Source organism: Rhinatrema bivittatum, chromosome 1, assembly GCF_901001135.1.
Source record: "Rhinatrema bivittatum chromosome 1, aRhiBiv1.1, whole genome shotgun sequence".
NCBI classification, from domain to species: Eukaryota; Metazoa; Chordata; class Amphibia; order Gymnophiona; family Rhinatrematidae; genus Rhinatrema; species Rhinatrema bivittatum.
This window is the reverse complement of record NC_042615.1, coordinates 272,802,578-272,825,621: the sequence shown is the minus strand read 5'-3', so window position 1 is coordinate 272,825,621 and position 23,044 is coordinate 272,802,578. Positions and strand designations below refer to the sequence as shown.

Sequence of the window (23,044 nt, the reverse complement as noted above, 5' to 3'; positions counted from 1 at the left end):
CTGCCGTTTTTACTGTTGGAACTTCTAATAAATTTTTATATTTATTTATTTTTTACCCGCTGATCTAAGGTCTCTTGAGGGTTTTGTAAACTCATAATGTAGAGCAGAGCCAGATGGAATCAATATTATTTAACAGAGAATGAATGACCATAAGAAATTTTGTACCTTATTCTATATTTAACTGTAAGTGTACTGTGTTCTATATTTGAAGTCTTGCTTTTTCTTAGGTAAGGTTGTTTCTGTTTCAATTCCTGGGGTGTTAATACTCTTATGGTATGGCTGGTATGCTATTTTTAATTTCTAAATGTCTTTTTAACAGGTTTCATCTTATTGCACAAAGTAGCTGGCAGGGAAGGGATTTTGAAGTATTATTACTGAGGGGATATTTAGAATTTGAATATTTGAAAGAGAAAATTTCCTAACTCTGGCAAGGAGGGATTTTGAAGTACTATTACTGAGGGGTTACCAGAATTTGAATATTTTGAAAGAGGAATTTTCCTAACTCTGGCTCTGTATAACTTCCAGAAGAGGTCAGAACTTTCTGAGGTTCACAGTGAAATGCCTGAGAGTTTGTCTATATCAAAAAACTGTGCTGTGTATGCATATCAGACTCAGATTTCTCACTGATGCAGTAAGTAAAGATTTTTGTGAAAAAATAACATTTAATATTTATAAGCAGTTATTGAAATTAAATAATGTTATCTTTCTCCTGCATCATTTCAACAATAAAATATCTAGGATTTATTTTTTTTAAGTATAGCTGTTAAAAATAGTGTGCACTGTGTCACGCACGTAAGCATCATCTGTCAGGTGTGTCATGATGGAAAAAAGATTGAGAACCAGTGTATTAGACTATGTAAGTGTAAGTATATACATTTCTATATGACTATGTACATTGCCAATAGGATGTGAAACAGCACCCTTATCTATTCGTGATTAGTCTCAGGCCTTGCATCTACATACATTTCTACAAGATAGCAAGAACATTTAATATTTGGCAATTTGGGGTTATTGGCCCCCACAGTATACCAACATATAGAATAGAAGGGACCTCTTGAGTTCCCACTTAATCAAATGTTATTGTTATCCTCATGCTTTTGTTCCAAGTCTCACCCCCTGTGAAAAGAAGCAACTGGCCCTGGTGGGGTAGTGGTGAGCTGGGGGGTCTGTTGTATCTAAAACGCTGCCCATCTCTTCTGTGCTGCTTCCGCTCCATTGAAAAGTCCTTGCCAATGCTGGGGGCCTTGCCCTCCTGGGAACCCTGACTCCACCTCCCAGTATGCATTGGGGTCCACACCCTCCTTGGGGACCCAACCCACTTCCGGAATGCTGCTGGGGTCCACACCCTCTGGGAACCGCTTGATCTGTGCTGGGGTCCACACCTTCTTGGGGGACCACTCGATCTTCCGCTGGGGTTCATGCCTCTTGGAGACTGCTCTCAACCTTGCTGGCTGGGGTCCTCTTGCTCAAGGGGAACCCACAGTTACCTCCCAATCTGCTGCAGTAGTCCACATGCTCCTGGGGTTCCTGCTTGATTTGCTGGGTCCACACCTTCTTGGGGGGGGGGGGGGGTCACCTCCCAATCTGCTGCTGGGATTCCCTTCTGTTTGGGGGACTGCTCAATCTGCCACTGGGTCCATGCCTTCTTGGGGGAGCGCTCAATCTGCTGCTGGGGTCCCCTTACTCAAGGGGGGACCCACAGTCAGTCCCCATCTGCTGCAGGATCCACATGCTTCTGGGGGGGGTTCTGCTCTGATTTGCTAGAGTCCACACCTTCTTGTGGGGTCCGCTTCTGCCTAGAGAGGAACTGCTCGATCTGCTGTTGAGTTCTATGCCTTCTGAGGGGAGCGCTCAATCTGCCACTGGGGGCTCCCTTGCTCAAGGGGGACTATTACCCAGCTTGGATAGGTCACTTTCTCTCAGACCAGACAGGACCATGGAAAGAGAATGTACACAACCTTTTCATCCTGCTGGATTTTTTTTTCTGTCTGAGAACTGGGTACCCAAGGGTCTGAGTCCCCCTATTAATGAAGGTGAGAATCTTTTGCTTCCGAGGACTGTTTTTCAGTACATTTTTCTCACAAATCCCTCTCTCACTTCAGAATTCTTTAATGTAGAACTTTTCCAGTGATAGTTTATGTATGATTTTAAAGTGATACTTCACTGCATGGTAAGTTCCCGGGGGCTGTGACATGCTCAAATTCTCCCGAGTCTCTATCTCATCTAGTCAATGCAATCTATAAAAGCCGTGTGGGTAAACAAAAAGAATACATGTCAAATGTCCTTCAAGGTATGTTTATTTAGTGAAAAAACTGTTTTATTAAAGAGAAACGAGTTGACAGACAACACGGAACCTGAGATGTGTGTTTCTTATACATCCCCGGTTCTCAGTTACACAAAGCATACGCTTGAATTCCCAACCCACCCAACCATCTTGTACTTTATGCCACCCAACTTCCTCATCCCACCCCAACCCCTCTTCCCCATTCAGCAGCCAACCCCCCTTTCCCCCCCCACTTGATCCATTAGTAACCATTTCCCGCTGTTGTCAAGGCCACCAGAAACAGAGCCCCACGAGCGATGTTCAGTCATTAAATATCCAGCTTCGGAGAGCAATGTGGCAATGCCAGCAATAGTCCTCCCAAGTTCGTAAGAAGTTACGGTGATGTTGCGGCGAGGATCTCGATGCCAAATTGTCCATCTGCATCATCGGGTGAAGATGGATTCGCCAGGTCCAGAAAGAAGATGGGTCCGTCTCCCTCCAATATAAGTAATAATGCCTTTCCCACCACACAGGCTTTCCTAAGAAACAGACAACAGCCCACCCCCCGAATAAGTGGCTGGGGAATGCAATCAAATAAAAGCATGTACAGAGAGACAGGGAGGCAGACAGCCAATAAGTCCCGCAAGTAATCCACAATCTTCACCCAATATTTTGAAGAAGAGGCAGGACCAAAAAACATGAGACAAAGTCCTGGCCGATAGGTGACAGTGCGGACACAGCGCAGTGGAAGCAAGCCGGGCATGATAGGCAATTTTGGGGGAGACATAAGCTCTCCGCAAAAATTTGAATTGCATTTAGTCATGTTCCGCATACAGGCTAAAAAACCGCTAGAGGCACAGAGAAGTCCCCATCATGCCCCCAACGCTCCACGGATGTAAGATACATGGCCTTATAGTTACCCTGTAGTAACCCTTTGTAATACACCGATAAGGAGGGGGGTCACCGACCTTCAAGTTGAAAGAAAGTATCCAGGGCTAGAAAATGAGAAGGTTGCTTGGTGGTGGGTGCCAGGGAATGAATATAGTGTTGAATTTGCAAATAGCCAAATAAGTGTAACACCTGTCAGCCCATATATTTCTTTCAATGTGTCAAAGGATAATATGTTGCCCCTCAGCATCCAGCAGATGACCCAGACGCGTAATGCCCTTTTGCCCCCATCCTCGCAGGCCAGTGTAGTGAGAGCCAGGCAAAAACTCTAGGTTCCCCCTTATGGGCAAAAGATACGAGCAGACTCTGGGTAATCCTAGATGGTTAGTGAGAAAATTCCAAGCTTTCCAGAGGGGCATAATTCAAGGTATTTTATTTAAATGATGCAACATAAGGGACCTTTTGGTTCATTTGCTCTGCACAGCATGGAATGAATTGCTAAGGCTCAGAATAATAGCCATTCTCTGTGTGGTAACTGTTCATTTTGCTGTTAGACAGTTAGTGGTACCACTTGAACTGATCCAGTTTCTAAAAAGTAATTACATTACATGATTCTACAAGCTGTAGATCTATGAATGTAATTTACTCTACCACCTGTCCTTTCCCAAAGAACTATTTTGGGAGAACCACAAAATGGTGTAAGATCCAACTCACTGAACATTGAAGTATTCAAACTCCAAAACCCAGGCTCCTATAGTCCACATTGTTTAGACTTTTGTCATCAATTTCAAGATTTATGATGGACTCTCCTTTAACAAGTAGCCCCCTCCACTTAGGGCAGAGATTGTCTGTCCCAATTAACTATTGGGAATAGTTTTAGATATTTTTATTTAGAGTGTGTCCCCTGTGGGGATTAAATTTCAGATAGACTAGTACTCTATCTGATTTTAGTTTTCATTTTTTCGTTATTTATGTACACATTGCTTCACTCAATATACAGTTTGAGCTTCCGGGTAAATTTTGGCACCACTTTGCAGAGACACCATCTGAAGAAGGTATTTTGTCGTCGCATCCTCTGTATTAAGAAATGTGTTTCTTGTAACACCGATTTGTACTGGCAAATACATGTTTTAAAAACAATTTGTTGTAGATATTTAAGAACCTTATGGTACTCAGCAATAGACTGGTGAGACCATGCATTATCAATGAGCAATGAAGATCAGAGTGTATACCCCCTGTTGATGAATCTCAATTCAAAACATGGACCGTGTTACTGTTTTTGTCTGTCATACTGCCACTGCTACCCTAACAGCTTCTTCAGACAACTTGACAAGCTAAGTACCCTTGCTTTATTTGCACAAGAAGCGTATCCAAAAAATATAAAATTAAGACGGTATAATTTCACAGTATGAACTAGACCTATGATTAATGAGAAGGCAATGAGGCTCTTGTCCTATAAGCCTTTTAAGAGACTCCTGGTATTTCATTTTTCACTTGTTGACATGAATACTGATCACATACGTGTTCTCTGCCAATGTTAATTCTTATTCTTAAATAAGTATACTACTTTGTGGCAGTAGTCATTGTAAATAAAGAACTATACTTAGTGTGCAACCTTGAAACTTGACTACTTATATGATATTACCAACCTTTCTTGCACTAGGGTACATAAGATTTTGAGGATTTTTAAAAATTACACTTTCCCTTCTTTCAGAGATCCTCCAATGCTGGATGGCATACCTGGGCAACGTATATGCCTCACCGGCTAGGAAGGTAGTTTCCCTTCAAGACCTTCCACTCCTTCAGCCAAGCAGGAGTAACCATAGCAGCAGCAATCTTCATTTGTGTTGCTTGTGCATGGCCCCCAAATGCTATTAACCCTGCTGCAGTGAAGACTTGATCGTCGAGTACCCTGCACCATAGTGCTGGCAAGCTGAGTCAGAGGGATTCCCCCAAGGTCTCAATTTTTAAACAATCAGCAATTCTGCACTTAACTGTGAAATGCTATTTAACATATCAGGCATTCTACAGCAAAAGCCAGAGATATTTTAAAGATTTTTATTATTCATTTCTAGAAGGCAACCATGCTAACAATTCCGTATTTTAGTATAAAACAAACTAGATCTTAATGTTATACAGCACAGTGCTGTCAATATAGCAAGTGAAAAATTTGGTAACTTTTTAAAAAACTCCTGATAAATAGAAATATATCATTTAAATAGAATAGTTGAATTGATGAGTTTAAACCACAGTTTAGAAGGACATAGTGCTTTAAATACACCAGACAGGTGAAAAAAACTTAACACTACAAATGTACAAGCACATTTGCCTTTTAAGTGTCTAAATTGAATAAAAAAAAAACCTGAATATTTGTCTTGTGCACTTATGCCAATGGAAGAGAGATCTGATTCCTATCAAAGTTGTATTCGGCTCATTACGAAGAACAAGCTCAAGAAAATGCACCTAGCAATATGCTGCGTTGCATCTTCCTTCCTTACCATCTAAAGTGCTTACAAAACTCTTCAACTGCTGTAGTGAAGGGAGAAGAAACTTGGAAATATAAATAAATGCATATAGAAACTATCAGAATGAAGCTTTATTTCTACAACCTCCTCACATCCAGTATAAGACTGTCTAATGATGCATGGTTGCAACATTGCTAAAGACTGTCTCTTTCTTACACAAGCAGGGTAATTCTAGGAAGGACAGGACATGTTGTATTGTATTTGCCATCACTTGCAAATATGAATTCTCATAACTATTTCTTGTGGGGAGCGTTAGGTGAAAATCTATCTAGCCATTTATTAATCCTCTTTTTTACTGTGTTTCTAATATCTTTTGGCTTCTGTACAATGGAGTGTTTCAGACTAGGTTTAAGGTTTCTCTTCCTTAAGCCCAATCATCAAAAGTCTACAATTTACTCTTTTCATTAGGTAAGAGCAAAACCAATCAGAATTTTATACTGTATGACTACATTTTTTGTGTTATGGAATTAAAATTAAATCTTTGGATGAAATATGTGCCTATTTTGACACATGTAGCTCCTACCTGCAGAAACTGGAATATAAGAACATATATTCTTTCCAGAGCTGATCAATTTGCTAATGTTGCTACACATGATTTATTGTATTAGCCAATTACAACAGCTCTAGAGATAAAACATATTGAAGCTTAGATTCCATTAAAGCTATAACTGGCCATATAACAAAATTTGTAATCTTAATTGGAACCTATAATGTACGTTGGTTATCATAACATGACATCACTGGATAAATTCTATTTAGGAAGTTAAATAATTCTCATGTTCCATTGGCAGCAAAGCAACGTGGAGCATCCAAAAAAAAAAAGGATAGGCAAACCCTAGGACATCTACAGTCTTTCAAAATCCTCAAACACAACACAAATAGAACACAGGATGCCTCTGATCTCAGCACCCTCACAGGGTTAACATATTAAACTATGGATTACAATTTTAATAAATAAAATTGTTTTTCTTGCATACAGTAATGTTCTTTTTGGTGATTTAACAGTCACCATGAGTTAACAAAGCAGCTCTAGAAAGAGTACTCCAACTACCAGTACCAATAAGCCAGGATTTTCCGAACAGGAAGAGACAATTAACATGAGCTCAGAAGCTGAAGGACCTGAAAAATAAAAATGAGTACAACAAAGCAGGTATATGGAATTCCAACACTTGTATGATGGAACACAAATGATTATAAAAACCTAAAATGAATAATGTATAAATGAGCAAAAATGTATACACACTAGACCAGTATGAAATTAATTTGCATATGGATTAAACTTAAATCCCAAATGAATCAGCACTAGATGACCAAAGCTACCTACCCCTAATATGTAGTCCAAGTAACTACAAAAGTTTCCAGTAAAGTGGATTCCTCAACAGGTAGTCTAGACACAAGGTATTAAGAAAATACAGATCTGCAGAGTTTCAAAAAATTAAGATATGAGTTAATATAAGGGAAAATGTGTGTCATGGGATGTTGCTGAAAGATGACTTTTTGCTGACTAAACATGGCACATCAGGGAAAAAGACAAGTTGTCTCATTGAAATCAATAAGCATGTTAGGTGGTTATTTCCACCCAGAAGCTACCTGCACTTTTTTGTTTTGAAGAGAATGAAAAGTAACAGTAGTGTATTCTGAATATCTACTGAACTCATGCACAGTGGTGAATTTACTATGGAAAATCTCATGATGACTTATTAGAAAGGTATTTCTACTAACAAACTGAGGGTACTGCATGTGGTTCCTATATAACAGAGGTATCTAACAGTGGTCCTCAAGAGCCACAACCATGTCTGGTTTTCAGGACATCCACAATGAATATGCATGCTATATCTGCATACAATGCAATTCAAAACTCTCTCCTGCACGTTCATTATGGATGTTCGGAAAACCAGATCTGCTTGTGGCTCTTGAGGACCACTGTTAGATACCTCTGTTATATAGGAACCACATGCAGTGCCCTCAGTTTGTAAGGTTTGTGGCTCCTGCGGACCAGAGTTGGCTACCCCCTGCATCAAAGAGTTTGTTTCATAAGGAATCCACAGACCAAATAAAAAACAAACAAATATTCAGATGCAGCAGGAAGATGGCCAAGTCACAAAAATATTGATTATCAGAAACAAGGTTTAACACTAAAGATAGATCCTTTCAGCACATATACCGCTCCAGAACTAACCCTTAACTTTTAATGAATTTATGAGACAGATTTAAAAAAAACATATATATATTTTTAGGAGATCAGACGGCTGTGTAGCTCACACAGCTGTTCTTGAGTAAGGACAAGTCGGTGTAATTGGCCATGGCCATGCTCGCAGGGTAGGGTCACTTTCCCAATGTAAACAGTGTCTTCTTTCTTCTCTTCTTTGGCCTAAAAAAGAAAAGGGCAGAGAGCACAAAAAGTAAGATGAATAAAGTAGACATGATCAGAATTTAATCCTCAAGAGATGGGGTTGGTAATTATTCTATGGCAGCATTCAAATTCTTCAGAAGGAATCCATTGTTCAACAGTGACACCTACTAACCAGAATCAACATGCATACCAAGTCCAGAAAGGGTGGAATTCTATGACTACTAGCTAAGGACTACTGTTAGAATGGCTGGGCTACACAGGAGAAGGAACCCCAGGAAACAGTGAATGAAAATGCATATAATTAATAAAAAGGTGATTAAATAGTATAAATCCCTAGAAACCTCCAGCTGTCAGGAGAGAAATGCCCATCTAAGCAAGGTTTTAATTTGGTGTCCAAAGGAAAAATAATCCAATTCCTACTTACAGGTGCTAGGAAGTGCATTCCAGAGCTAGGACATTAACAAGCTCATTTCTTTATTCTAACCCAATAGTTCCCAAACCTGTCTTAGGGGAATCCCAGTCAGGTTTTCAGAATATTCATAATGAATATGCATGACACAAACTGGCACGCAATTGAGGCAGCGTGTGCAATTCAATCTCATACACATTTCTTGCTGATATCCTGAAAACATGACTACTTGGGGGTCCACTATGACAAGTTTGGGAACTACTGTTCTAACCAATCTCATCTCTTTCCTAGAGGGAATGGACAAAGAGCATTTTGGGCTGATTTTATAACTTCTATAGGGGTGTATCAATGCAAACAGTGAGATATTTATGGACAAAAATCCCCAAATGCTCTAAAAGCTAAAATTAATATTTAAAATGTACTAGAGAGATCACAGGCAACCAATGCAATTCCTTCAATAGTGGAGTTGCTCTGTATTCCTATGCCTTAAAACCACCCACGCAGTTGCATTCTGCACTACATGTAAGTTTAAAAAAAAAAAGCTTCTTTTTTTGGAAGGCAAACAGTATAAGAAATTACTATTACTATACTGAGGAGGAACATAAGAACATAAGAAATTGCCATGCTGGGTCAGACCAAGGGTCCATCAAGCCCAGCATCCTGTTTCCAACAGAGGCCAAACCAGGCCACAAGAACCTGGCAATTACCCAAACACTAAGAAGATCCCATGCTACTGATGCAATTAATAGCAGTGGCTATTCCCTAAGTAAACTTGATTAATAGCAGTTAATGGACTTCTCCTCCAAAAACTTATCCAAACCTTGAAGTGCATGGCTGGCTATGAGCGAGTCATCTGAATATGGAAAACTCAAATACATTGTTTTGTCTTAGATAAGCAGCAAGAACAACTGCAATGCATTTTGTAAACACTATTGGTGCCACAGAAAGTCCAAAAGGGAGAATAATACTGGTAAAGCTCATTCGCTATGGTGAACTTAGAAAGTTCTGGTGAGCTTTGTGAATCAGGATGTATGTGCAGGCATTCTTGAGATCTAAAGAGGTTAACCAATTGATTTCCAAATGAGGGAGGATGATTCCTAAAGAGCTCATCCTGAAATTTTCTTTCTTCAAGTGATTTGTTGAGGTCTGGATGTCCAAAAATGGGACAGAAACCACAAGTTTTCTTTGGAATGAGAACATACTTGGAGTAGAAAGCCTACATTACTTTGTGGAATTGGAACAGGCTCCACCGCATTTGTGGCCAGAATGATTGACAGACAATGATTGACACATTTAAGGAGCAATTCTTTTGAGGATTGTTTGAATTTCAAATCCTCTGCCCCAAACAGTATCCCCACTTTATGATCTTTAAAACCCAAAGATTTACTGTTCTTGCAGAGCATAGTGGGCTGAAAGTGTTGGAGACTCTCTCTCCCAACTAGAAGGCTGTAATCAAAAGCTAGGATTTGATTTTAATTGCTGGAGATATTTGGGTCATGCTGTGCTGCTGGGGTTGTAGCATGGCCTCCAAAATGAATAAGTTTGGTACCTTCTCCTTGCATAGCATTGCTGTCTCCTGTAGTATTGAGATTGACTTTTCCTACTTGTAGATGGTTGCTTAATTGTAGCTGATGCCAACGCGAGGAAAATGAAACGGTGATCTTTAATGAGATCCACTGTTTTGTTTTTTTTTCTCTCTCCAAAGATTACACTAGTAAACAAAGTTTTTGTTTCCTTCAGGCTTTTTGGTGTTCTAAATAGATTTTTTGATGCTGATCACAGATATTACTTCGAAATTTGTAAATTTCGTAAGGTTTTTGAGAAACAGCCAATTTTGTGTTACAATAATAGTGAAGTTTTAAAACATAATCTTATGTACATATATTTTCTTGCTGGACAGTAGTTTTTATGATTTTTAAAATTCATGTCGTATTTTTGATGACCATAAGCAACGTAACACTTAATAGAGACTGACTTTTTAAAAAATACACCAAGAAACTCTGCCTATTCATGCCAGAACTTGCTCAGGCAAGCCCCAGCTCAGCTGCAAGATTCCAACTTGTTTCCATGACGACGCAGCCTTATATAAGCAGCAGTAACGGGTAGTCTCCTATGCAACGTCTGTGTGAATGAGCGAATCGTATTGCTAAACTGTTGAGTTTAAAGCTTGTGGATTTAATTTCATATACTTTATAAAATGTCGTGCCAATGTCATAATAGCCATGACACGTTTTGTTACATCTGTGGTGAGTGTACTCTGAAAGCACAGAAAAGGAGTATGACTGCACTCATTAAGAAGGCATACGAGTTATACTTTAAGTGAAAAATTGGTGACCAGGACAGAGCATGGGCTCCTCATATATGTTGCGTCTCTTGCACCAGTAGTCTGCCATTCATATGAAAGAAACGTATGACAACATGGAGCTACTGCTGAGCCACATTGAATACTCGAGGTACAACTGGAATTTGTGTGGTGATCTCAAGGTAGTTGCAATTCTACTGGGTCTGCAGCTTGGTTATACCAAGTACTGTTGCTTCCTTTGTAAGAGGGACAGTCAAGCAAGAGATTCGCATTACGTCAGAAAAGTCTGGCCTCTCTGCAAGAAGTTGGTTCCAGGATGAAGAATGTTGCGCACGACCCATTGGTGGATCCAAGTAAGATATTTCTTCCACCTTGCACATCAAGCTTGGGCTGATGAAAAACTTCGTTAAGGTAATGAACAAGCAAGTAAAGCGGCAAATGTTTTCCATGCATAAGTGACGCCAAGATAAAAGAAGGTGTTTTCGTTGGCCCACAAATCCGAGCTCTGATGAAGGACAGCCACTTTGATGGTCTTCTGCAAGGTACAGAATGTGTTGCGTGGACAGCCTTCAAGAATGTCGTTTGTAACTTTCTAGGCAACTGTAAGGCAGCAGACTATGTCGAACAGATTGAAATCTGCTTCAGGCATACAAATTGATGAAGTGCAACATGTCATTGAAGATAAATTTTTTCATTCCCACTTGGACTTCTTCCCAGACAATCTTGGCGCTGTGAGCGACGAACATGGTGAAAGGTTTCATGAAGACATTGTCAAAATGGAGAAACTGTATCAACGCAAGTGGAACTCCTCCATGCTGGGTGACTATTGTTGGACTCTCATCTGCGAAGCGTCGGACAGTGATTACAAACGAAAATCTGCGGCCAAAACATTTTTAGTTTTGTTTTCTGGTGCCAACATTGCCATTATAGCTTATGCCGCTACAGACACATAACAATGCTTTATGTATATCGCATAATAAATGCATATTTGTGTTCAGTTTGTTAAAATCTACTTGTTTCACCGAAGGTTGTGGAGGAAACAAAATGTTCCCAGAAATGTGTTTACCAGTGTTATTATCCCTTGTGTATAAAGAATCTATAAGTTTTTCATGGATATTTTCATGAAAATCTAAAGCCCACAGCCATACTAGCCTTCTGGCTCCAATGGTTATTATAGATGTCCTGGAAAGTGTATCAAAAGCTGACCTAATTAGGTGTTTTCCACATTCTTCTGCTCTTGGACAGGAGCAAAACAATCCATGGAGTCTGAAGTAAGTTGCTGGATTATACCTTTCAGCTTTTGCAAGGAGTTTACATGTTTTGTACCATTTTTAATTGAGGAGAAGCTATCATAAATGTTAACATAGATGTCTAGAAAATCTTCTTTGCCATGGTGTCTAGAAACTTGGTAACTTTTCCCAAAAGGGTACTAGAATGTGTTTTGCAACATTTAGTTTTTCTTCAAAGCTAATTCCCCTATTCCTGAGTCATGCAGAAGTTGTACCTTTTGATGAACTAGACACGGTTGAACCTTGTATTTGAGATCTTATTTCTTGCTACTGATAATGCAGACAAGGGTGACTACCACATCCTTGTTTGGAGTTCCTGTAATACTCTGAATTGGAAGAGCATCTACTTGTTTTGGGGCTTGGATTTATTTTAATACACCAACTATATCCTCCCCTTGGTTCCGATTACTCCTGTACAACAAATGGAATTGATTTTGCCATCTTTTGAACAAGGGAAAGATATGACACATCCCCCAACAAAGATAATCCTGGAAGATTGTGGAAAGGGTTCAATGGAAGAACTGTGGACTCAGTGTCTGAATAATATGATGGTGAAATATGAGTGCTATTGATCCTGTGAGTCAGATAACACACTATATGTGGTTCTTCTGAGGTTGACCTACCTTTAAGGGACCACTGAGAGTTAGCCAGTGATTCAATGTGTGAGAATTCTGGTCTAGACTGATATGGCAGCTTAGTGTAGTTTCAGATTTTGGTTATGCACCAAAATGGAAGACACTTGTTCTAAATGGGATGAAGAGAGAGTCTGGAATGCTAGTAAAATAGTTCTTGATGAAGTCCAGCCACATTCTTTTCTCACAAGGAGTGACTGTTTTGGTGGGGGAGGGGGCAGGGAAGGAGGAGGGGGAATTCCACTAGAAGACCTAGCACTGGAACTAGGATCAGCATAACATGTTTAGAGTCAGAATGCACAAACATTTTAGTGCTGACAAGGATGCAGTACCTTTGCTTGTTGATGGCACCAGTGAAATCTCTATGCCAAAGAGTGATGGTGCCAAAGGCACCCTTCCTTTGCACTGTTGTTGGCACTGACAGTGTCTTTCTTAACTCCTGAATGATTGAATGTCAAATAATACAACTTTTCTCCCTCTTTTTTGAGGGGAATGTTGCACATGTTGAGACTTCAGAGTCATGGTGCTTAGTCTGAGAGGACTTTTGCCTTTTTGACTGTAGATACTCTTGCAGCTGGTGATGGTTTCCTTGTAATGATTTTGAAGGCTTGATGAGAATTCAAGAATGCTTTTGATGTGTCGCCTGTAGACCTTCTCACCATATAAGACACTGTCACCGGCAGCAGAGTTTGGTATATCATGCGATATCATGTTGATCAGATAGTGTCATTTTGGAGGAGCGACAGGCGCATTTTTTAAAGCTTGATTTGCTGTCTGCCATAGTGAAGAGTACTGATGCGAGGTCAAACTATTTTTAGATGCAAATTTATACTAATCTAAAAAATAAATTTTTGGGGAGATGCAAAACAAGTAAGGAACATAATACTTCAGTATAAGAAAAATTAAACTACTAAATTTTGACAAGTGGCTTGAGTTTTAAAAAAAATGCACCCTGTCACACAAGCGAAAGAAAGGTAAAGGAGAGCCACACTGTGGTAGAGCAAGAACACCTGTACATGTGTTCAGAAAACCTGAGCAGCTTTTCCATCTCTATGCTGTCAGATATCACCACTCACTTGCATGGCCGATCAATGTCTTGTCTGTCTATGGAGAAAGAACGATATATTCTCTACCATCCACCAGAGAGAAAAAATAGATAGGAGGCTCAGAATTATGATGTAGAATCTAGACTCCCATGGTTATATTCTATGTTCTCCCCTCATAATCACATCCAGTGAATGGCTGATGAACATGACCTACTCAGTACAGAGGACTTTCTGATAACCAGTGATATCTTTACAGTGCTTATCTGTCTATGGGTGCTCTCTACTACTCCCTTTAAGAACCATGGAGTGTCAGCAACTCTAGCAATAGAAATCAACAGCCACAACTCATATTTTTTGATGGTCTGAGGTTTCATGGATGGATCTCCAATACATTGGCTGGCAAAATCACTGGGATCTCAACAGTGTAGAAAGAGATCGTGGTTGTTCTACTGGGTCTTCTGGCTGTCTCTGGGGTCTTTGTCAATGTAGCCATTTAAGAGAGGAATCTTGGGGCCTATTTGGCAGAACCAACCATAATAGTTATAAGCAGAACTTGTGCATCAAAAAACAAAAATAAGAACCAACGATAATTTGACACAAATAAAACAAAAGAAAAGAAATAAATATATAGAAAATAAAGAAAAATAAGAAATGTTATTACAAGAAACAGGTGCCTCCATCCTACAGATATATGGGGGAAAGAGAAATAAGGCAGAATGGCACTGATGCATTGGACATCAGTTGGAAGGCAAGAATCAGACACCTGAATACACACTTAATCTGGTATTTTACACTTCAACAACTCTCATTCTGCACATGGCATATTAGTAGCAAATTTAATTAGTACAGTATTTGTATAGAAAAATTAATATTAGAACATCTTTCCTCCACTCCCACCCCTCCAAATTTTAACTTATATGTTTACTTCTTTGTTTTGGTGAAAAAAATTGTACACAATTTCACACTAAGAAATATCACAGTAGAATAAAGTATCTCTGAAGTGCATGACTTAAGCTGAACAATAAGACCTACATACTTCTTGTCACTATACCCTAGTGACAGACTTACCTGAATCCTCTGGGATACTATGTATTTGTTCCTTATTGGAGCAGATACAGGCATTAAAGAATATTAGATGGGCTTCCCCAACAACAAAAGTTACCATAGAACACTAGATGTTCCTTCCCTGTGTATTAAAGACAGACTTCAACCCTAAGTACCAAGCGAGTCAGGATCCCTCATATTCACAGTTATGTGTAACGGGAGTTTTCTACATGACTTATAGACCCTCCAGGCAATCTGCCATTAACAGCCCCGTTCTCTCATCTCAGCCTCACCTTTATGAAGGAGGAGGATGGGAACATAGCAAAACTGGATGGGACATTAGCACCAGGACACTGTGAGACTGTCTCCTTCATCACTTCATCCTGTAGATAGGAAGGCAAGAAGCATGCTATGAATTCTTTACTTTTCAAATTTACCTAAATCATTGCCTCAAGCTCCTACAATTAGCCTGTTACATAATATACAATCTGCTGCAAAATCAAATAAATCTGAAGTGTCCCCACCTCCAAATTCAATCATCTGAAGAAAGCTACAGGGTGCCTGCTTTCAGTCTCAGCTCTCTCTCTCTCTCTCTGCTTCCTATTCCAGTCTCTCCCTTCACAACAAATCCACAGGTTACAGGAAGGGTGGGGGAGGGAAGTGAGAGGGAAGTTAAGGCAGAGCAGACAAACAGGTCGATACTGTAAAGTGTGCTCAGCTGAACGCACTGTTTAACCCGCTGTTGGATGCATGCTTTCGACTGCTTTTCTGTATATCCTCCAACTTAATATTGAAGCGATATTAAATTGGAGGAACCAAAAGGTAAAAAATAAAAGAATAAAAAAAATAAAAAGTACTGGTGGGTCAGGTTAGGATTCAGAAAACAGACGCTCATAAAATTGAGCTTCGGTTTTCTGAACCAGCTGACAGCCAACCCCTCCTGGGCTTCTGCTGCTAAGGAGGTGCTAGGGACACACTATTGTCCCTAGTGCCTCCTTTTTAGCTCGACCCCTCATTTAAATATAGAATCGTGTGCCTAGGAAAGGTGGGTGTGCGTGCACTGGGAGAATGGGCGCTCAACACTGAGCACCCGTTTTCCCACACACTTTACTGAATCGGCCTGAAAGTAAAGGAGAGAAGAGGTACTCTGCTCTCTAATCAGCCCCCACACCCCTCTTTTCTGTTCCCCCCTCCCCTCCTGTCCTATGGGAATACAAGGGGAGGGGGTGAGGTTGGAGTGGAAGAGAAAGCAGTCAGAATATTTAATCCCTGAAATCAAAGACGATTTTGATATAATCCCTTGATGGAATGATGTCCATTTTAAATGAATTTCATTTTTATACAAAGGTTCTCGCATCTGCATACGGGGACAACAATATACCAGCTACAAAGACCTGGATGTATTTTGGAAGTCTGCAACTACTGATGGCCATGTGTGTCAGAGAGGGCATTCATTTCAATTCATAGAAGCCTTGATTTGTACTACTGCTGACAAGTTTCAAACTTGTGGTAATAGACAGAAAAAGGGGTTGAATTAGCAAATGTCCAATATATGTACAGTTGTACACATATCCTTTCTGTGTAATTAACTGCTCATATTTACATAAGCTCGTTTACTTGGAAAGACAAGGACTCAAGAAAATATTAAAAAGGATGGTTGCATTGTATTTCACTTTAAATTCAAAATGTGACATTTCACAGATAAAGGTTTGTAATTTGTCTTTACTTGATAAATTGTTTATTTTTGTACTTGGTAATTTTTGTATTTGCAAATAGTTTAAATACTGTTTAAAAGCTATGCAAAATGTTTTCAATAAACCTGACTTTTTGGTTAGTCAGAGGTGTGAATCTTTATGGAAAATTAAGTAAATTTGGCACATAATTTCCTCAGAAATCTGAAAAATCTGCCACAGAAAATCAGGAATTCTGTCTATAATATTTAACCCAGTCAAAAAACCCCACCACGCTGTTCCTCAGTATAGTTTTATTACATTAATTCAGCTGTATTTTATCAACTATTTCTGTAGGACCTTCATGGGAACAACTTTAAACCCACTGATAAGTTGTATAACCTTTTAAGAACCTAAGAACATGCCATACTGGGTCAGACCAAGGGTCCATCAAGCCCAGCATCCTGTTTCCAACAGTGGCCAAACCAGGCCATAAGAACCTGGCAAGTACCCAAAAACTAAGTCTATCCCATGTTACCGTTGCTAGTAATAGCAGTGGCTATTTTCTAAGTCAGCTTAATTAATAGCAGGTAATGGACTTCTCCAAGAACTTATCCAATCCTTTTTTAAAGACAGCTATACTAACTGCACTAACCACATCCTCTGGCAACAGATTCCAGAGTTTAATTATGCTTTGAGTAAAAAAGAACTTTCTCCAATTAGTTTTAAATGTGCCCCATGCTAACTTCATGGAGTGCCCCCTGGTCTTTCTATTATCCGAAAGAGTAAATAACCGATTCACATCTACCCATTTTAGACCTCTCATGATTTTTAAACACCTCTATCATATCCCCCCTCAACCGTCTCTTCTCCAAGCTGAAAAGTCCTAACCTCTTTAGTCTTTCCTCATAGGGGAGCTGTTCCATCTCCTATCATTCTGGTTGCCCTTCTCTGTACCTTCCTCCATCGCAATTATATCTTTTTTGAGATGCGGCAACCAGAATTGTACACAGTATTCAAGGTGCGGTCTCACCATGGAGCGATAGAGGCATTATGACATTTTCCGTTTTATTCACCATTCCCTTTCTAATAATTCACAACATTCTGTTTACTTTTTTGACTGCCGCAGCACACTGAACTGACGATTTCAATGTGTCATCCACTATGACGCCTAGATCTCTTTCTTGAGTTGTAGCACCTAATAAGGAACCTAGCATTGTGTAACTATAGCATGGGTTATTTTTCCCTATATGCATCACCTTGCACTTTTCCACATTAAATTTCATCTGCCATTTCGATGCCCAATTTTCCAGTCTCACAAGGTCTTCCTGCAATTTATCACAATCTGCTTGTGATTTAACTACTCTGAACAATTTTGTATCATCTGCAAATTTGATTATCTCACTCATCGTATTTCTTTCCAGATCATTTATAAATATATTGAAAAGTAAGGGTCCACTTTTATTATTATCATCTTTTTTTCTTGTCCATAACTTATGGACTTTTAATATTTTGCTTAAAACACATTCCCAACCCATGAAGATCCTTAGAATAAGTCACATCTCATACATCCTAGGGACAGTTCACATCTCAGAACACATTTCAAAAATCTTTGATGAGAGCAGTTTTACTTAGCTTAATTTTAGGAGGCTGACATTGCTCCCAACCATAGAGGTGTTTTACTCCCAACTCATAACTATTAGCTTGTGGTTTTTGTAATAAATGCATTTGTTTTATTATATGGATCAATTTGAAGGTACAATACAAAGACTGAAGATTTTAAAATCTCCCTCTCCCCAAAAACAAAGTGAAAAACCTCTTTCCAGTGTTATAAATACTGCTTTTCTCCAACATTCCTCTTAGAATATCAAACAGAATTATATATCCAGATCAGCAACAATTTCAAGATCATTCAGTTCAGAGAAGAACTGAAAGCATTTGACATGGCCTGTACAACTGGCAAGTTTTGCTGTGGACTTTCCTGTCCTAAATTTGCCTGTTGCTAAATTCAGATGATGTACTCTTTCAAAAAACTTGCAAGCAAACTAACTTACAGTTCTTTGGCTTTCTATTTTGGTCTAATATGTCACCATGACTTTAAATCCCAGGATTCTGGAGAAATTCCAGCCTCAGAATACTATAGGGCCAGATTTAAGGGAAATGTCTTTAAAAAAACAACCATTTTACCTTCAGTTTGTCAATGGTTTCACCCAGGAACTGCAGTCTAAGTGTCTGTTCTAGAAGCTGAGCTGCTGGGCTCCCTATAGCAGTGTAAAATGGAAATGTATTCAAGATTAATTGAGTGCATACATAAGACAAGCACAGTCATAATTAGAGGTGGAAAAATCCCAGGTATCAGGCAACCAAAATTAGATTTCTGATGCACAAGCCCACAGGAGATCTTGCTTCCAGGCCACAGACAGGAATGTGAAGTCATCTGTGCCACTATTCCACCTGCCATTAATACTCCCCAGTAACTTCTGATCTTCCCACCCCCTCTGCCTGTACTACTGTCCCCTGATCAGAGGCTCATCCCAACCACTTTGGGCACCAGGAAGCCTCTCCTTTGTTACTTGGGTGCTCTGCAGTTTGCATATTCAAAAGCTGCCATTACGTTAGCCAGACCTGTTCTCTTGTGCGTGATGTCCACCACCTTAGCATTGGCGCTCATTTGTTGCAGCGCTTCCAGCAGCTGACTCGTCTTCCGGTACAGTGGGCCGGAGATCATGCCACTTGCCTGACCTTCTTTGGAAGCTGCAAGTTTTGGGACATGCAAGGGTGGCAGTGCTCCAAGGTCAGCATTCATCTGAGCTGCCTGGTGAAAGAAAACCATTTAAAAAAGCAAAGACTTTCAGCAAGAAACATAAGCAACGAGTTGCAACAGCGTTAAAATAAGCTGGGTCACTGACAATGTGATCACTTGCTGCTCAATCCTGTCCATAACGTGGACATCTACAGGATATTAGGTGTCCCTCTGCATCCAACCCCTGCACAAAGGACTGAGATTTAGTTTACAATACAAACGTTTGAGACTATAGGGACCTAAGAATGGTAAGATTTTTACTCAGTCTCTGAATGATGTGAGCCAGAACATATCCAGATCCTTTCCACCTATAACGCAGGTCCTGTATTTCAGTAAAAGCAGAATGTTATTGGTATGCAAGAATTCACTGACCTTCAACCTGTTGTTCTCATGTTTCAAGTGGGTTACCGAGAGCCTCAGTGCTTCAATATGCTGCAGGAGGAGAGGAGAATCCTTAATCTGTACAGGGCCAGAACTACTCCCTATGATCTGACCAGAATTCACAGCTATAAAAATAACCAAAGCAAAAAGACTATCAGATTAAGGCCTAGAAATAATCAAAATTCAGGTTTTGAAAGTAAGCCCTTTTAATTAGAAAGATGAAAGGCCATCCCCATGCTCAAAAATTACAAATCCATTTTGAGTCCAGATTTTGTTAAATTAGTCAATACAGTTGGGGATTAACAGTATGAAAGCTACATGCAAACGGAGACATTTATTCTTACCTGATAATTTCCTTTTGGGTTTTTTTGTGCTACACCAGTCCAGAACATTTGCATTTAGTCCTTCATCCAGTAGGAGGCAGAGCTTTTTTTTGGGACAACATCACTACTACATATGTAAACATGCCCTTACAGTTAAGACAGTATAATTCTGACAAAGCTATTTTTTAAACTTTGTAATAAATTATTTACCAAAATATATACTGCTTTATTTTAAATTAAATATTTTAAAGAGAAGATCCTTTTTAAAAATATTTTTATATCCAAAACAAATTAAACCTTAAAATCTTTGTCTTTAATTTTTCATATTTTTAAAATAAAGATTTAATTTCCCAGGTGGTTTCTAGACTGGTGTAGCAGAAATAAAGGAAAGAAAATGATCAAATAAGAATAAATTTCTCCTTCCATTTCTTTCTGTTACACCAGTTTAGAAAATTTGGGAAGTACCACAGCCCAACTATTCTAGCTGATAGGATGTTAAACCTGCTCTAAAAACACCTGCTCCACAAGCACCTTCCTTTGTGAGTACATCCATTTTATAATGTTTAGTAAAAGTATATAATATTGACCAGGTGGCTGCTCTACAAATAATTGGTAGGGTTTATAGAACCTTCTTCTGCCCAAGATGACTGTGCCCAAGCTGAATGGCACCAATCAGTTATGGTGCCTGTTTTCCTTTCAACATATAAGCTGCCATAAAGCAGAGTTGCTTACCTATAACAGGTGTTCTCCTAGGACAGCAGGATGTTGGTCCTCAAACATGGGTGACATCATCAGATGGAGCCCGGCATGGAAAACTTTTGTCAAAATTTCTAGAACTTTGACTGGCACACTGATTATGCCCAGCATGCCACCTTTCATGTGTCCACGCGGGATCTCCCTTCAGTCTCGCAACATAGAATTACGAAAAAATAAAATGACAAACGAGATAGAAAACCCAAGTCTGCGGGGTGGCAGGCGGGTTTCCTGAGGACTAACATCCTGCTGTCCACGGAGAACACCTGTTACAGGTAAGCAACTCTGCTTTCTCCTAGGACAAGCAGGATGGTAGTCCTCACTATGGGTGAATACCAAGCTACAGGTTGCTCCTGAACACTAGCAAATTCACAAACACTGAGCCTGGTGCCAACGGGCACAATAACTGTGGTGCTGTGGAAAACAGAGGGAGACAGACTAACCTGAAAAAAGGACCCTATGCAGGAAGAGTTGGGTGTTTTGACTTAAAGAGGTTCTGCAGGACAGCCTGACCAAAGCTACTGTCACTACAGCCACCCCTATCCAAACAGTAATGGGCAGCGAATGTGTGGAGAGAACTCCACATCGCAGCACTGCAGATTTCGGCCATGAGGACCACTCGGAAGTGAGCCACCAAAGCAGCCATAGCTCTGACAGAGTAAGCCTTAACAAGGCCTCCAAGCTGAAGGTTCACCTGCACATAGCAGAAGGAAATACAATCCATCAGTCAGTTGGACAATGTGTGGTTAGTGACCGCAACTCCCAATCTGTTCTTACCAAATGAAATGAAGAGTTGTGGGGACTGTCTGTGGCCTGCTGTTCGCTCAAGGTAGACAGCTAAGGCCCTTTTGCAGTGCAAGCTGTGCAAGGCCTGTTCACACTGGTGAGAATGCGGCCTGAGAAAAAAGGTAGGCAGGACAATGGACTGGTTCAAATGAAAATCAGACACCACCTTAGGTAGAAACCTAGGGTGGGTGTGTAGAACTACCCTGTCATGAAAGAATTTCGTGTAAGGTGGGTACTTCACCACACATGAAGCTCACTGACTCTGCGCACTGAAGTAACTGCAACCAAGAAGATAAACCAGAGTGAAGGCATCTAGCTAAACTTTGGTATATAAAAGCTTATAAATAAATAAATAAACCTTCCATGCAGGAGTGCAACAGCTTGAAGGGATCTCACATGAGAGGAGCCAGTACCATGTTGAGATCCTAGGACACAACAGGAGGCTGCAGGGGAAGCTTCAGCTGAAGCAGACTCCACATGAATCAGCTCACAGCTTACAGTTCACAGGAGGCACCGAGACAGGATGCTTCCACTTCCTGAGGATTAATTCTCTAAATATGTCATGGATGGGGATAGCCAAGACCTCCTTTCGGGCGGCAACAAACTGGAGGACCTCCAGCATTTTATGGCAGGCATCCTCTTTCGTAAGGAGCTAGAAGGGTATGGACTCAGCCATCTCCGCACAAAGGCCACAAAGGTCAGATCCTCTGGCGGGGACCAGCGCCTCTCATTCGGAGGGGATGGATCAAGGGAAAGTCTCCGGAGTCCTGTGAAGAAGACTCTGAAGTATCATCCCCCCAGGGATTATCCCCCCCGAAGTATCATCCCCCAGGGATCATATGGGGCATCCTCCTTGCTGAAGTCCCCTGGGAGCCCCCCCGAGAAGGGCCCATGTACAAGCCCCTCGGCTGTAGTCCCAAAGGCACCAATAGTACCGAGGGCACCAATGGCCTCAAGGGCATTAAGGTCCCCAAAGGACCGAGGGCTGGACCAGGCAAGACTGGACGTGGTACCAGAGCCCCCGACCGTGCCCTTGGTCAGAAAACATCCTCCTCCTCCAAGGAACCCAGAATGGGGATGACTCTGGAGGGAGGAAGACTCGGTGGCCTTTGGGGCATCGAGGGACCCCCGGGCGCCGGAAGCAGCTGCGTGGACAGGACGTCCAAGATGACGTCAAGGCACTCCAATAGTAGCGTATCGCAGGGGCAGGCACTGGTGGAGCCGGCAGTTTGATACCCTGAACAGCTTGGAGCACCACCTGTTGCACCCTGCGGTCCACTTCCTCCTGGAAGTCCGCCGAAGCGAGGACTGAAGGGGGAAGAGAAAGAGACAACACCGGAGCCTCCCTGGAGTCCCGGGGAAGCTCTGAGCTTGGCACCGATATCAGTGGAGAACACCTAGGACTCTCGGGTACGATGGAGGTCGATGCCTCCTCTCCACGGGTTCTCTTTGTGGGCATCACGGTGGACACCGGATCTGCCCCGAGTCCAGCACCATGTGATGACGGTAACTGGTACCGATGTTTCTGAGGTTTCCCATGGTGCTCAGCCCGGTCTTTCCCTGGTGCTGAGGATGGG

The 23,044-nt window shown here is 40.8% G+C and overlaps 1 protein-coding gene across 4 annotated transcripts in view; it reads right to left on the bottom strand.

Annotated features, from left to right (window-relative positions):
• Positions 1 to 5,187: 5,187 nt before the first annotated feature.
• LOC115087474 (dynactin subunit 1-like) overlaps positions 5,188 to 23,044 on the bottom strand; it is a 314,922-nt gene continuing 297,065 nt past the window's right edge. For all 4 annotated transcript variants that reach the window (XM_029594711.1, XM_029594702.1, XM_029594721.1 and 1 more), the window contains 5 exons: positions 19,597 to 19,730; positions 19,047 to 19,236; positions 18,609 to 18,682; positions 15,045 to 15,134; positions 5,188 to 8,047 (listed from right to left, as the gene is read on the bottom strand). In XM_029594711.1, the coding sequence (XP_029450571.1) occupies positions 7,910 to 8,047; positions 15,045 to 15,134; positions 18,609 to 18,682; positions 19,047 to 19,236; positions 19,597 to 19,730 (626 nt within the window). In that variant the 3' untranslated portion in view covers positions 5,188 to 7,909. The remainder of the gene's footprint in view (positions 8,048 to 15,044; positions 15,135 to 18,608; positions 18,683 to 19,046; positions 19,237 to 19,596; positions 19,731 to 23,044) is intronic.